This window comes from Delphinus delphis, chromosome 1 (assembly GCF_949987515.2).
Source record: "Delphinus delphis chromosome 1, mDelDel1.2, whole genome shotgun sequence".
NCBI classification, from domain to species: domain Eukaryota; kingdom Metazoa; phylum Chordata; class Mammalia; order Artiodactyla; family Delphinidae; genus Delphinus; species Delphinus delphis.
In genome coordinates this window covers 44,758,160-44,771,840 of record NC_082683.1, presented here as the reverse complement: position 1 = coordinate 44,771,840, position 13,681 = coordinate 44,758,160, and the positions used below count along the sequence as shown (strand labels likewise).

At 42.7% G+C, this 13,681-nt stretch overlaps 1 protein-coding gene across 2 annotated transcripts in view; it reads left to right on the top strand.

Annotated features, from left to right (window-relative positions):
- The window catches only part of YIPF1 (Yip1 domain family member 1), a 35,237-nt gene that overhangs the window by 9,044 nt on the left and 12,512 nt on the right, over positions 1-13,681 (top strand). The window contains exons 4-8 of one of the 2 annotated variants that reach the window (XM_060022311.1): positions 845-925; positions 1,200-1,287; positions 7,411-7,527; positions 10,768-10,934; positions 11,278-11,460. In XM_060022311.1, the coding sequence (XP_059878294.1) occupies positions 845-925; positions 1,200-1,287; positions 7,411-7,527; positions 10,768-10,934; positions 11,278-11,460 (636 nt within the window). The remainder of the gene's footprint in view (positions 1-844; positions 926-1,199; positions 1,288-7,410; positions 7,528-10,767; positions 10,935-11,277; positions 11,461-13,681) is intronic. The other variant, XM_060022320.1, reaches the window with a different exon arrangement.

The following is a 13,681-nucleotide window of genomic DNA, read 5'->3' as shown; positions in this document are numbered from 1 at the left end:
GGGGCGTGCATTCTTCTGTAGAGAGCTGTGCTCTTGGTACAGGCGTGGCCCTCCTAGTGCGCCTCTTCTAAATAGGAATTTTGGTTTTTTGTTAGAGTAGTATATTTTAAGTTTTTAATTCTTTAGAGTGAGTCAGTATATCAGATTTTTGAGAATTCAGGTGGTGATAGTAGTGAGGATGTTGAAGCGGAGGAAGGGGAAAAGATATTTACACTGACTGCCTTCTGTAGGTACATGTTTGTGTGTGTGTATATACATATATATGTTGTTTTGCATAGTAATTAAGCTAGTCCTTCCTATTATCCTATAAGGTAGATCTTGTTACCTGTACTTTTTATTTTTTTAATTATTTTATATATTTTTTTGCGGTACACGGGCCTCTCACTGTTGTGGCCTCTCCCGCTGCGGAGCACAGGCTCCGGACACGCAGGCTCAGCATCCATGGCTCACGGGCCCAGCCGCTCCGTGGCATGTGGGATCTTCCCAGACCAGGGCACGAACCCGCGTCCCCTGCATCGGCAGGCGGACTCTCAACCACTGCGCCACCAGGGAAGCCCACCTGTACTTTTTAGATAAGGAAGACTGAGATGAGTCTAGTGATTTGATGAAGCCATCCCCTAGTGGAGGGACCAGGATTTGAAACCTTTTGGTGTGTCTTCAGAACTGACGCTTTTATGTCAGGCTGAGAATTGGGCGTGGCTGTGGTAAACTTGATTGATGAATGCAGAAGAGTTTTGTCTTTCGTACATCTTGATTTTCCATTAGACCCTCTCTCTTTCTGTGGGTAGCTAGAATAAGGAAATTGCTTCTGTGTTCATTACGTTTTTTATTTTACCTCTGACAGTTACTTGCTGGACAGAAGAAAAGCTCCCCCTTCTGGACATTTGAATACTATCAAACATTCTTTGATGTAGACACTTACCAGGTTTGTAAACCAGATTTACCTTTCTTTTGTCGTATAATGCAGACTTGTTCCTTCTATGGTTAAACAATCGAGCAACGTGAAAGGTTTTGTATACTGGATATGGTCTTCAAAGTAAAAGGTCAATTAGCATTTGAAAGTACTAAATGAAATAATAAAAAAAATACTAAATAAATAATAAAAGCTCTAATCACTGAGTTTCAGTTTTGCAGTGCAAACTTATTAAACTTTAAGAAAAAAAATCTTCAGTAGACTTAACTGCTGTGCTGTTTTGCAGGTCTTTGACAGAATAAAGGGGTCTCTTTTGCCAATACCAGGAAAAAACTTTGTGAGGTTGTATATCCGCAGCAACCCAGATCTCTACGGTATGTGTAGTGCTGTTTTGATTCTTTTCCATGTCCCAGCTAAGCCCAGGTGAGTGTGCGGGTTGCCTGGAAAGTCGCAGAAGCGCACTGTTGGTGGGGCATGTGGTGTTTTATTTGACTCTTCTGAGCTTTGGTAGCAACTGTTGGAAAGAATTTGGAGAAGATGCAATTGTATGTTCTATTAATGCGCTGATGACAAGTAATAGTATGTCCTTTGAAAGTCTTCAAATGACATTGCAAATTCAAGACAAATTAAGTCACTTGTGTAAGAGGAGATCGTTGATTTTAATTTTAGAGGATTTCATGGTGGGGGTGAATGTGGAGGAGATTCTCTCATGCTTATTCATGATGTGCTGAGTTCCAGCTCTGCACAGGCTGGCTTCCCCTTGAAAGTCTGTAAGAGGATGGGCCAGGGGATAATGTCATTCCGACCTCCCTGCTATCCGAGAAGGGATCAGAGGTCCATCCAGTGATCCTGAAGGAAAGGGTTCCAATAACGGTGGCCCGTGTTTGAGGGGAGAAGAGAGCCGGCGGCTCTGAGTGCTTCTGTTTGCAGGTGCTGTATGAAAGACTTGGTGCGCACGGGCACACTTAATTCTTGCGTCAACCTTTGGGTAGGTATTATTATCCCCGTTTTTCAAAAGAGGAAGCTGGTGCTCAGTGGGGTTCAGTAATATATATGCTCAATCCTAAACATTAAGTTTTAGAGTGATTATACTTGTTGATTATAAGAGGAAAAGGAATTCAGGAGAATCTATTGTGTGCCAATCACTACATACACTCTTTAATCCTTTTCAACAAGGCTATGTATTAAGTACTCTTATCCCTGTTTTCCATGTGAGAAAACTAAAACTGGGATTTGAAACATCATGGATGAACTTGGAGGGTGTTAATGCTTAGTGAGATATGTCAGACAGAGAAAGACAAATGCTATATGGTGTCACTTATATGTGGAATCTAAACACTAAAACAAACTAGTGAATCTAACAAAAAAGATACAGACTCACAGATATAGAGAACAAACTAGTAGTCACCAGTGGGTAGAGGGAAGGGAGGAGGGTCAAGATAAGGGCTAGGGGATTAAGAGGTACAAACTAGTTAAGTATAAAATAAATAAGCTATAAGGATATACTATGCAGCACAGGGAATATAGCAAATATTTTATAATAACTATAAATGGAATGTAACCTTTAAAAATTGTGACTCACTGTGTTGTACACTTGAAACTTATGTAATATTGTAAATCAACTATACATCAGTTAAAAAGTAAAAGTAGGGAATTCCCTGGTGGTCCAGTGGTTAGGACTCTGAGCTTCCATTGCAGGGGCCACAGGTTCCATTCCTGGAACTAAGATCCCGCAAGTTACACAGCATGCCCCCCACCCCCTGCAAAAAAAAATGTAGAACTAGCTCCTAGTTCAGTTTTATGTAAAAGCCCCCATTTATTCTATTAGACCGGTGTTTTTAAGCTACAGAACCTTTTCATCAAATGGCACGGATGTCCAATATTTAAAACCAGTCAAAGTGGAGCAGCTCTGATGGAGGTTGAGGAAAGTCTCCCTTCCACTCAGCTTCCTCCCTCAGGGACAGACACAGAAGTTCCATCCAGATGTCCATGGAGTTGCTGGAGCTCCAGTGAGCATAGTGTGAAAACCATTGCCTTGGCCCAGGCCTCTCAGCTAAAGGTTGCCAAGGTGGCATTTCTTTCTAGCTCTCATTCATCCTTACTTCTAGCCTGAGAACTTCTTGAGAAGCAGACTCTGTGTTTGAGGAATCCACGTCGTCAGCACCTGGCAGAGGGCTTGGTGCAGAGTAGGTACTCAAACAGTTTTTGAGCACCTTATTTTGTGCTAGAGACTGAGGATTCAAAGATAAAGTCATGATCTCCATCCCCAAGGAGAAAGAAGAGAGGGACCCAGCGTTTGTTGAGCACCTAACAGGTGCCAAGCGTGGAGTTCAGCACTCTTTTACTGTGTTACACTGTTTTATTTCCCACGCTCCAAGGTAGCCTTATCTTACAAAAGAGAAAAATTGAGGTTCGGGGAGGACAGCCTGCCCATAGTCACAGAGTTAGCAACAACAACAACAACAATAATAATAGCAAACACACATAGAAGGCTTGATATATGCCAGACACTGTTATTAGGGAACAACCTGTATTAACTCTTGTAATCCTCATAATAACCCCAACTTTATGAGGTAGGTACTATTATTATCCCCATTGTATAGATGAGGACACTGTGTGGCATAGAAGTCTAGCAACTGGCCTAAGATCACGCAGCTAGTAAGTGGCGGAGGATTCAAATCAGTACTGTAGCTCATAATCCATATTCTTCATCACTGTGTTTGGCTGTCTCTCGTGACAAGGCCAGGATACGAACCCAAAGCATCCTTCTTCCCACAACACTACTAATCTCACGAGCCCATAGACATGGTTAAAAAAAGAAGGTACAATATCGGTAAAGTGTTTTCTAGCAGAGAGGGCTGGGCCTCGTGGGGTGGGTTGGAGGAAAGTGGTCAGGAACAAGATGGCAGAAGAGCCAGTCTGCAGAATCTGAGGGAAAGACTGATGAATTTGACTACATTTAAACTAAAATTTAAAATTTCTGGGCTTCCCTGGTAGTGCAGTGGTTAAGAATCTGCCTGCCGATGCAAGGGACACGGGTTTGAGCCCTGGCCCGGGAAGATCCCACATGCCGCGGAGCAGCTAAGCCCGTGCGCCACAGCTACTGAGCCTGAGCTCTAGAGCCCGCAAGCCACAACTACTGAGCCCACCTGCCACAACTACTGAAGCCTGCACGCCTAGAGCCCGTGCTCCGCAACAAGAGAAGCCACCGCAATGAGAAGCCCGCGCACCACATCGAAGAGTAGCCCCCGCTCACCGCAACTAGAGAAAGCCCGTGCACGGCAACGAAGATCTAACACAGCCAAAAACATAAATAAAAATTTCTATACCACAAAATAAACCATAAGCAAGGTAAAAAATAAATAAACCACAGACCAGAGATAATATTTCAATGCACATAACCCACAAAGGATGCAAAGCAAGTGTACATGTAGGATACCCACCGGTTATGAGAATAAAACCAAGTATAAGTTCTGGGGGAAAATGAGCAATTCACAGAAAAGGAAACCCAAATGGCCAATAAATATAGGAAAAGATAGTTATCCCTACCTGAAATAAAAAACAGGATATTATTTATGTCCATTATTTTAGGAAGCATACAGATTGGCTTGTCTTCATTCATTCGTTCAATTAATTCAACAAACACGGAACACTTACTCTTCTAGGCACTGGAGGTACAGTAGTAAATAACACACAAAAATCCCTGCCCTGAGGGAGTTTATAATCTAAGTTTAACAATAGACAAAGAAAATAGGTAAAATATCAATACATAGTGTGCTAGTGATAAATGCTAAGGTGAACATTTAAAAGCAGAGAAGAAAGACAGTAAATGTTTGTGTAGGTGGGTGGATTTGAAATTTAAAAACTTTTTAAATTTATTGAGTAAATGCCTGAAGGAATTGGGAGCAATACATATAGATATCTCAGGGAAGAGCATTTGAAACAGCTCAGCACGTGCAAAGGCCCTGGGGCAGGAACTTGCCTCATGTGCTCAAAGAATAGTGAAGAGTCTAGTGTGACTGGGCCAAAGTGAACAAGGGTGTCTAGTGGCTGAGGTCAGAGGGACAGTGTGGAGGGGCATATCATGTAGGGTCTTGTAAGCAAGTGAAGACTTTGGCTTTTGCTTGAGTGAGATGCCATCGAAGGGTCTGAACAGAGGAATGACCTACTCTAAGTCAGCTTTTCATAAACATTGATACCAACTATTGCCAAGAATGTGGAGCAAGGGGAACTTTTGTATAATGTGGGTGGGTATGTAACTGGTGCCACAAATTGGAGCAGTTTGAAGATGCTCATACCCTACAACTTAGCAGCTCTACTCCTAGATAAATAGTCTTAGAGAAACTCGCATATATACAAGAAGGCATGTTGAAGAATATTATTATTCATTACCTCAGCATTGCTTGTAATAGCAAATATTTAGAAATGACCAAAATATTCATCGCAGGAGCATGGATCAGTAAATTATGGTGTGTTCACATACGGAATTTTGTAGGTTTTAGAAATGAATGTGATCTATAAGCATCAACATGGATACATCTCAGAACGATAGTCAATTTAAAAAAAAGCATGTTGTAGAAGGATATAAGTAGTATGACAGCATTAGAAAGATTTGAAAAAGAGGCATGATGGGTATACCACTGTTTGTTTTATCATTTTTGGGCTTTTCTGTATGTTAGAAATATTTTATAACATAAAATGCACAATAAAAACTAAATTAATGCTCCCTCCCACCCCACCCCACCCCATAATTAGAGTAGGAATTTGGCAGGAACGAGGAAGAAAGAAGACAGAATGAAGCATTGTGGCAGGCCTGGTGGTTGTGTTTCTCTAGAGGCCAAGCAGGTGGTTGTGTTTCTCTAGAGGCCAAGCTTCCTGTGTGCCTGAGTGCACCAGAGGCAGCAACTGTGTCTGTCACACATCACTGTGTCCCCAGCACCAGCCCAGGGCCCAGAGGATAGTAAGTATTTAGTAAATAATGGCTGACAGGATCCGATAGTCTCTGCTTTCTAGTTATGGGTACTATAATATTTTGACCACTTGTGGTCGCATGCTTTGATGGTCTCAGCCCATCAACAGCACGTCAGTTTTGTTCATTTGTTCACTAAAGCTTTTGGGGATTTTTAAATTATTGTTGTTGGTTGTAGGGGTTTTTTGTTGTTGTTGTTAAATATTTTATGTGTTAGTCACTCAGAATAATACAGTGAACAGGATCTAATCCTTGGCTACATCAGGGCGCCTGCAGGCTAGTGAGTAAATGGCACTCCTTGGGAAGCTGATGTTGGTGGCTCTTTGGAGCCTCCCAGCCAAGTGCTTGCGCTCCCTTTCCCACCTTAAGGAAGCAACTTGACTTCGAAAAGCGCTCATGCGTTTCTGCTAGTCATCTCCCCCAACACAATAATTTTCTTAATTTTATATGTCAAGGTGCCTGCAGTTATCCCAAAAGATATTGCAGAATATTAGTGAAATTGAAATTCATAAAATTTATTAAAATCTCTAAATTTAAAAATTGTATTTGTTCTAATAGTCCTTTTTCTAGATGGGGAGAAACAAGGATGGTGTTCATGAAATCAAGCGAAATAATGAAAGGGATTTACAAAGCATGGTACACTCATCCACTTAGCGGAATTTTTTATAATCACTAAAAAAGAATTAGCTGATTTTTATGAATAGCTATAGTAGAATCTCCAGAACATAATAAGGTGGAAATACATATGCTTGTTAGCGTTTGTATAAAGCGCGTGCACACACACACACACACAAATATGCATTTGCTTATATGTGTATAGGAATCTCTGGCAGGATTCACCAGAAACTGGTTACAGTGGTGAGCTCTGTGGAAGCAAAATGCATAGCTAGGAAGCAGAGAGGAAAGGAATTTTACTTTTCTCTATATTCCCTTTTTGTGCCTTTTGAACACTGAACTATGTGCATGTATTACTTTTTGATTAAAAAAAAAAGAAAAAAATAAAGACACACATACACGGTGATTTGTTAGATTAAATGAACCCTTTCCTAAAGTGTTCTGCTTGCCCTACTCTTCCATTTAGACAACAAAGGACCTGTCTGATTTAAAATATTTTTCTCTGGCATTAACATTTGGTACTTATGTAAAGGAAGTAACCTTTGCTTCCTGTATCCTGATGGTGAAGGTTTAACAAAATGTCCATAAATTTTTTTTGATGATCCTCCAATACAAGAAACTATAAGCAAATCAGTGTCTTTATTCATGGAAGGTGTTTTGGTCTGTGCATTTCAATCCCCCTTGTCTTTAAGGCAGCTAATTACTGAGTTGCGTGTTTGACCTTTTAAAAAAGAAAATCCCCACTAAACGAGTACTGATTCCATCTAAAATTCATTTTCCCTTCCCTTTAGATTCCATCTAAAATTCATATTCACCTCACATGAATAGGGTGAGGGAGATAAGAAATTATTTTGTGAGAGCCTAAAAGCTGGTTCTTCATTTTCTTGTCTGAATTTTCTGGTTTGCTTTGCAGGCCCCTTTTGGATATGTGCCACGTTGGTCTTTGCCATAGCAATTAGTGGGAATCTTTCCAACTTCTTAATCCATCTGGGAAGGAAGACATACCATTATGTGCCCGAATTCCGAAAAGGTTGGTGAATAGCTTGACTCATTTGAAATGCTGTGAGTTGGTAACCGTGAGTTCTTTCTACCCACTGAGCTCTTAGACCCCTGTCTGTAGGTCCTGCAGCCCTTTTTTTCTGTCTTTAAGGGCTCAAAATTAATCATCCGTCTATATAGATCCACATAGTCTTTTTATTTTCTATTGTGGTAAAATATATATAACCTACAATGTACCATTTTAACCATTTTTGAGTGTATGGTTCAGTGGCATTAAGTATATTCAATATTGTGAATCCATATACTCTTTTGGAATACTGGAAGGCAAGGCCCCATAGCAATCGGAATTTATCCAAAGAAAAATGTACAAAATAAGTAAAAAGCAGTGTGCGTGAAAGTCTCCACTGTAGCATTATTTGTATTATCCAAATGTTGGAAACAATAGGGGCATTGTTATTTAAGGCATGATGACTCAGCTAGCTGGGTCTGTAGCCATTAATTATGAAGCACTTAGAGCAACATGGAAAACTCATAATCCACGCTTAGGCCGGGGGCTTCCCTGGTGGCACAGTGGTTGAGAGTCCGCCTGCCGATGCAGGGGACACGGGTTCGTGCCCCGGTCTGGGAAGATCCCACATGCCGCAGAGCGGCTGGGCCCGTGAGCCATGGCCGCTGAGCCTGCGTGTCCGGAGCCTGTGCTCCGCAACGGGAGAGACCACAACAGTGAGAGGCCCGTGTACCACACACAAAATAAAAAAACAAACTTAGGCCAGTGCTGTTAGCAGCTTTGTTAAAGAAAAGTTTACAAATGGTCAGGGCCCAGGAGGGAGAATGCAGAAGTGAACGTGTCCTAGTGATGGGCTTGTGGATGACGTGCTTAGTTTAAAACGTCCTTTCTTGTGGCAGTATTGGATAGCTGGGGGAAAAAAACCAAACAGCTTTGAGGGATTTGCAGATGTCAGCCACCCAGGTTGGAGGTGTTTGGCTCTGCAGGAGATTGACCTGTGCCACTTTCTCCATTCTCTCCTTCCCTCCCTCCGTCCCTTCTGGCCTGCTCTCCTGTTGAAAGGCTGTACAAGAGCATGGGCTCGGGAACCAGGCCATCGGCTTCAGGCTCCAGCTCCACCATTCACTAGCTTCTACCTTGCTGGGCAAATGATTTCATCTCTCTTGGCCTCAGATTCCTTATCAGTGAAATGGGAATAAGAATACCTATATTATAGCGCTATTGTAAGAATAAAGAAGTGATGTATGTAAAGAGGTTAGAATAGTGCCTTGTACAAAAAGAGTTCAGTAAAATTAACTATTGCTATGTATGTATGTACACATATCTGTGTGTCTGTAGAGAAATGTATTTACCTGTGTGTGTCCATGTAGCCTTCCTTTCGTCCCCTCTACCCTCGATGCCCATTTTCCCTTCTTCTCTCCTCCATTATGGAGTCAGACCTGGATTCAGTCCCAACTCCATTTGTCAAGTAACCTTGGTTTAAGTTTAACTCAATAAATGTTATCCATGAACTATCAATATGCCTTCAAGTAGCTCAGTGGTTAAGTAAAGAAAAACAGGTAAATGGATATTGCTGTAATAAACGGTATGTGTTAATTTCTATATCAGAAGTCTGTAGAGGTATATTGACAGAGAAGAGGAGTGAATCACCCTGCCTGAGGGTGTGGAAGCTGTGGGGGGAGCGGGGAGGGCAGGGGTCAGGGGTCAGGGGTCCTTGTCTGTTCTTATCGTGTTTGGCCGGGCATCCCAGTGGGAGTCATGGGATGTATGTGCCAGTAAGATAGTCATTGACTCGATCAATAAATATTTTTCCATTTTATGTAAAGATTATAAGTCACACATCCAAGGTCATGTCCCGCTTCTACCACTTATTAATTATTTGACCCTAACCAAACCACTTAGCTCTCTGATCCTGTTTCCTCATCTCTAAAATAAAGATATAGATTATATGAAATAATGTGTTTATATACAAGTTAACAATATAAAAAGCTTATTCTTGATTGGGCATTTATTATTTATCAATCAGTGTTCTAAATATACGTGTTTTTACTCATTGAATTCTCCTAATAATCTTATAAGGTGGTGTACTATTATTATTCCCATTTTACAGATGGGAGGCAGGAAGGTTAAGTAACTCACGACCCAGGTCTACTCAGCTGTAAGTGGCAGAGCTAGGATGAGAGTCTGCGTATACAGTCTGTAGCTCTGACTGTTGAACAACGTTACCTCTCAGTAAAGCACTCAGTGTAATGCCTGACACCCAGTGGACAGCTGTAGTCACTGTAGCAATTCCCTTCCCCTCCCTTTAGTTATTCAAGAAAAAGGCAGTATATCAGCAGAATTACATTTGGCTTAATGCTGGAGTTCCCCGTGTGAAAAAAACTGCTCTGGGAGCTGAAAATGTTTTAGACAATCACATATCTTACCCAGAGTCTGACTGTAGTTGCTAGGAGTGCCTTTGTTCTTGCCAAGAGCGTTCAGTGGATTACCTGGTGACTTTCATCTGGGAAGGGCTGGTGTTGCGGACTGAGCCCTTTATGATCCTCCACTCCGGAAGAGGGAGGACGAATCCTCTAGGGCGTGCTGCTAGAGGAGGGGGAGGGAGGGACAGTAAGTAATACACTGAGCATTGCTCCTCTGAGGAGCCGCTAAGTAGCATTTCCACCACAGAGACCGAATTATTTAAAGAAGAAAGTGGAACTGGAGACTATTCCAAGCAATTCATCGGTGAGCTGGAACTCCCTATTTCAGAGGCAGAAGGAACTCTAAGTAGCACGTAAAACAAGTTAATCTGAACCCAGGTCATTTTCGTAAAGTTGCTAAAGAAATCAGTGTCAGCTCTTGTTATATTAGGAAGGAAGATGTGTTCTTCCAAGGGGATAGTTGACTTGTATTTGATTGAAATGTTCTGTGTATTTAAACACTTGCAGTGTGGCCCTCGGAAGTATTTCAGTTGCATAATTCAGTTGTTTAATACTATTAGTTGTTAGTAATTAAGTGAATTATAGAAACCATAGGAAAGACTACTGGTCATCACCACAAACACAAATGCTAAAGGGGCATGGATTCAGCACATTTATAGAGCACCTACTGCTTGTTGGGTACCGTGCCAGGCCCAGGGGTTGAGACCAATAAGACACGATCCCCTGGTCCAGTGAGGCAGGTGGACACTCCTGCAGGAAGGAAGTCCAGCAGGTACCAGAAGTGCCGTGACAGTGCATTAAAGGCATGGTGCAATTAAAACTTGTGTCCTCTCACCCTCAGTGTCCATCGCAGCCACAATCATCTATGCCTATGCCTGGCTGGTTCCTCTTGCACTCTGGGGTTTCCTTGTGTGGAGAAACAGTAAAGTTATGAACATCGTTTCCTATTCATTTTTGGAGATTGTGTGCGTCTACGGATATTCACTCTTCATTTATATCCCCACAGCGGTAAGTACCACACTGATTCTGAGTGAGGCCCTGTTCTTAGTGGAAAATTCAACCAGCATCACTGATGTGCATCTGAAAAATACCCCTTGCATTTAGAAGTTTAGTGGGAATGGAGGCCGGGGAGCCAAGTGCTTTCCCTGGATCTTGAGCCCTTTGTTAGGAAAGCGCTCCCCTCAGTCTGCACGCTGGTGGCGTTTCTCTGGGCTGTTCTGGGAAACCCGCGTGGCAGTGAAGGCCCAGCTGCTGACAGGCTCCTGGGCCTTTATGAACATGTGTGCCTGGAACGAACAAATGCCTCTCTGAATGCCTCCCCCAAGCCCTCCCTGCCCTCCTTTTCTTTCAGATACTGTGGATCATCCCCCAGAAAGTGGTCCGCTGGATTCTAGTTATGATTGCCCTGGGCATCTCAGGCTCTGTCTTGGCAATGACATTTTGGCCAGCAGTTCGTGAGGACAACCGACGCATCGCATTGGCCACAATTGTGACGATTGTGTTGCTTCACATGCTGCTTTCTGTGGGCTGCCTGGTATGGTCTCATTCCGATGCTCTTCCGGTGCGCTTTCGATGCAAATGCTAAGACCTCAAACTGTTAGGCACCACGGTTCTTTAAAAATTGGCTCCATGAAATAAATATCGTTTTAAATAGACTGTCCTAGATGAGAAATAATAGTCATGAGAATTTGATTATAATCTCTGACTTCACCTAACTTCTGAAGTTTGGTTGAGATTTGGTGTCTGGCCAGAGGAAGTAGGGGTGGCTGAGTGTCTACATATAGAGCTGGGGAGCGGAGGGTCCGGGGGGCGGGGGTTCCACCTCTGGATGCTTTTACTGGTTTTCTGCACAGACTCAGAAAGAGTTTTGAAATTCAGCATTTCATAGGTAGAAAGCTCGAGAATGAAGTCAAAATAGGAAAAAGTTATCTTTAAGATGAACAACATGTAAAACAATGTTTGAATTAATGTGTTTAGGTATCTTTTTAGGGAAACCATGTGCTTTTGAGTCAGACAGGCCCAGATTGAAGACCAGCTGTGTCACTCACTGGCTGTATGAGCTTGGGCAGGGAACCTAACTTCTCTGAATCTGAATTTCTTAATCTGCAACGTGGGTATAATAGTTCTTGTCACAGAGGGTTGTTCTGAGGATAAAATAAAATAATACATATAAAGCACTTAACATGGAATTTGTCCCATAAATTCCCATAAATTAGATCCCTTTCCTTTGATCCTAAGGAGACATGTTCTTTGTAATTTCTGTACACACTGTGTGTAAAACTTGCTGCCCAGGGCCTTAACAAGGACTGGTATAGGTTTTTTAAAAATTCCAAATCCAAGAATGTTAAGGTCATGGCTGCCCACAGGAAGATGTTCACATAGCACATGGCCAGACCCTTGGTCAGGCTTTGCAGGAGTAAAGATTTCTTTGGCACTGTTTGATCTTGAATATTTTCTGTAGACAACCATGGTCTCATTAAGTGCTTGAATAAGATCCCAATACTTTATCATTGAACAAGTCTCATAAAAAGTGCCGAGTTCTTGGTTGACATGCATTTTACATATGCCTAAACTTTAACCCCTTGAGACAGCAGAGTGACACTGTTAATGTCTGGCACTTGGCATCTCTGGGCTGATGCCTAGAAATGCTGCTGTGACCTTCCTGTGACCCTCCTGTCTGCTGAGGAAGAATGTGCTTTGCACTGTGACTAACTCTCTCGCTGTAATGCCTCTCACTGGTGTCTTCCCATCTCTCTTTCGAATTTTGAGTGTGTGTGTGTGTGTGTGTGTGTGTGTGTGTGTGTGTGTGTGTTATGTACCTTGTTAAGAAGTTGGTGAGGGGAAGGAGGCAGGAGAAAGGCATTGCCGTGTTCTGTTGTGTAAAGAGTAGAGAGGCGCAAGGCAGATGGGGCTATGGAGCAGGGAGGTGTTGTTGTTATCAACACGTTTAATTTGGTACCTGTGGCCGGGATCTTTTACCTCCTATGCCTACTCCTCCCTTTTGGGGTAAATGACACTGAAGTTAGGGTTTACCTGCCCATCTTGCTACTCAGGAACTTTCTAAAAGAGAGCATCATAATGAAGTAGAAAGAGCACTCAATGCTGTTTAGCATTGAGAGCCTAGGCTCTCAGAACTCAGAACCTGGGTTTCCTCATCTGTCAGGGAGATTCATATTTCATGGGCTTTTGTGAGACTCAGTGAAATGGCTGTGAAAGCGCTTCATATGCTGTGATAGTTCCTTCAGATGTAAAGAAGTTATTAAACGAGCCCTGTGTCATCAGAAACTGCCAGGGCCACTCTGCTGCCTGTTCCTCCGAGTGCCCCAGTAAGAGCGGTCCCAGGCCACAACTCTAGGGACAGTGCCCTTTCATTGGTGCCCCTCCCTGGCATCTTCCCATCTCTCTCCTGAACTTCTTACACATGCACACACGGTTGAGAAGTTGGAGGAGAGAAGGAGGCAGGAGAAAAGACATTGCCCTGTTCAGTTTTAAGAGACTCAGGGGAGCGGGGCAGATTGGATGGTGGAGCAGGTAGCTAATTGCAGGTGTAGGACCGCTTCTTGGACGGGAGGCACAGTTTTCTTTCCTCGAGGAAGGGAACCATTTGTTTAGCCAGGGGCCCACTGGGTCTGGGGTTTTGTTGTCTCAACTCCATCACTACCTGCTTTTTTGCTTATTAGTTCACCCCTCTGGACCCCCACCTCCTCACTTAGAAAAAGAAGTAAAAGATGTTACCACAAGGATGAATGATATGT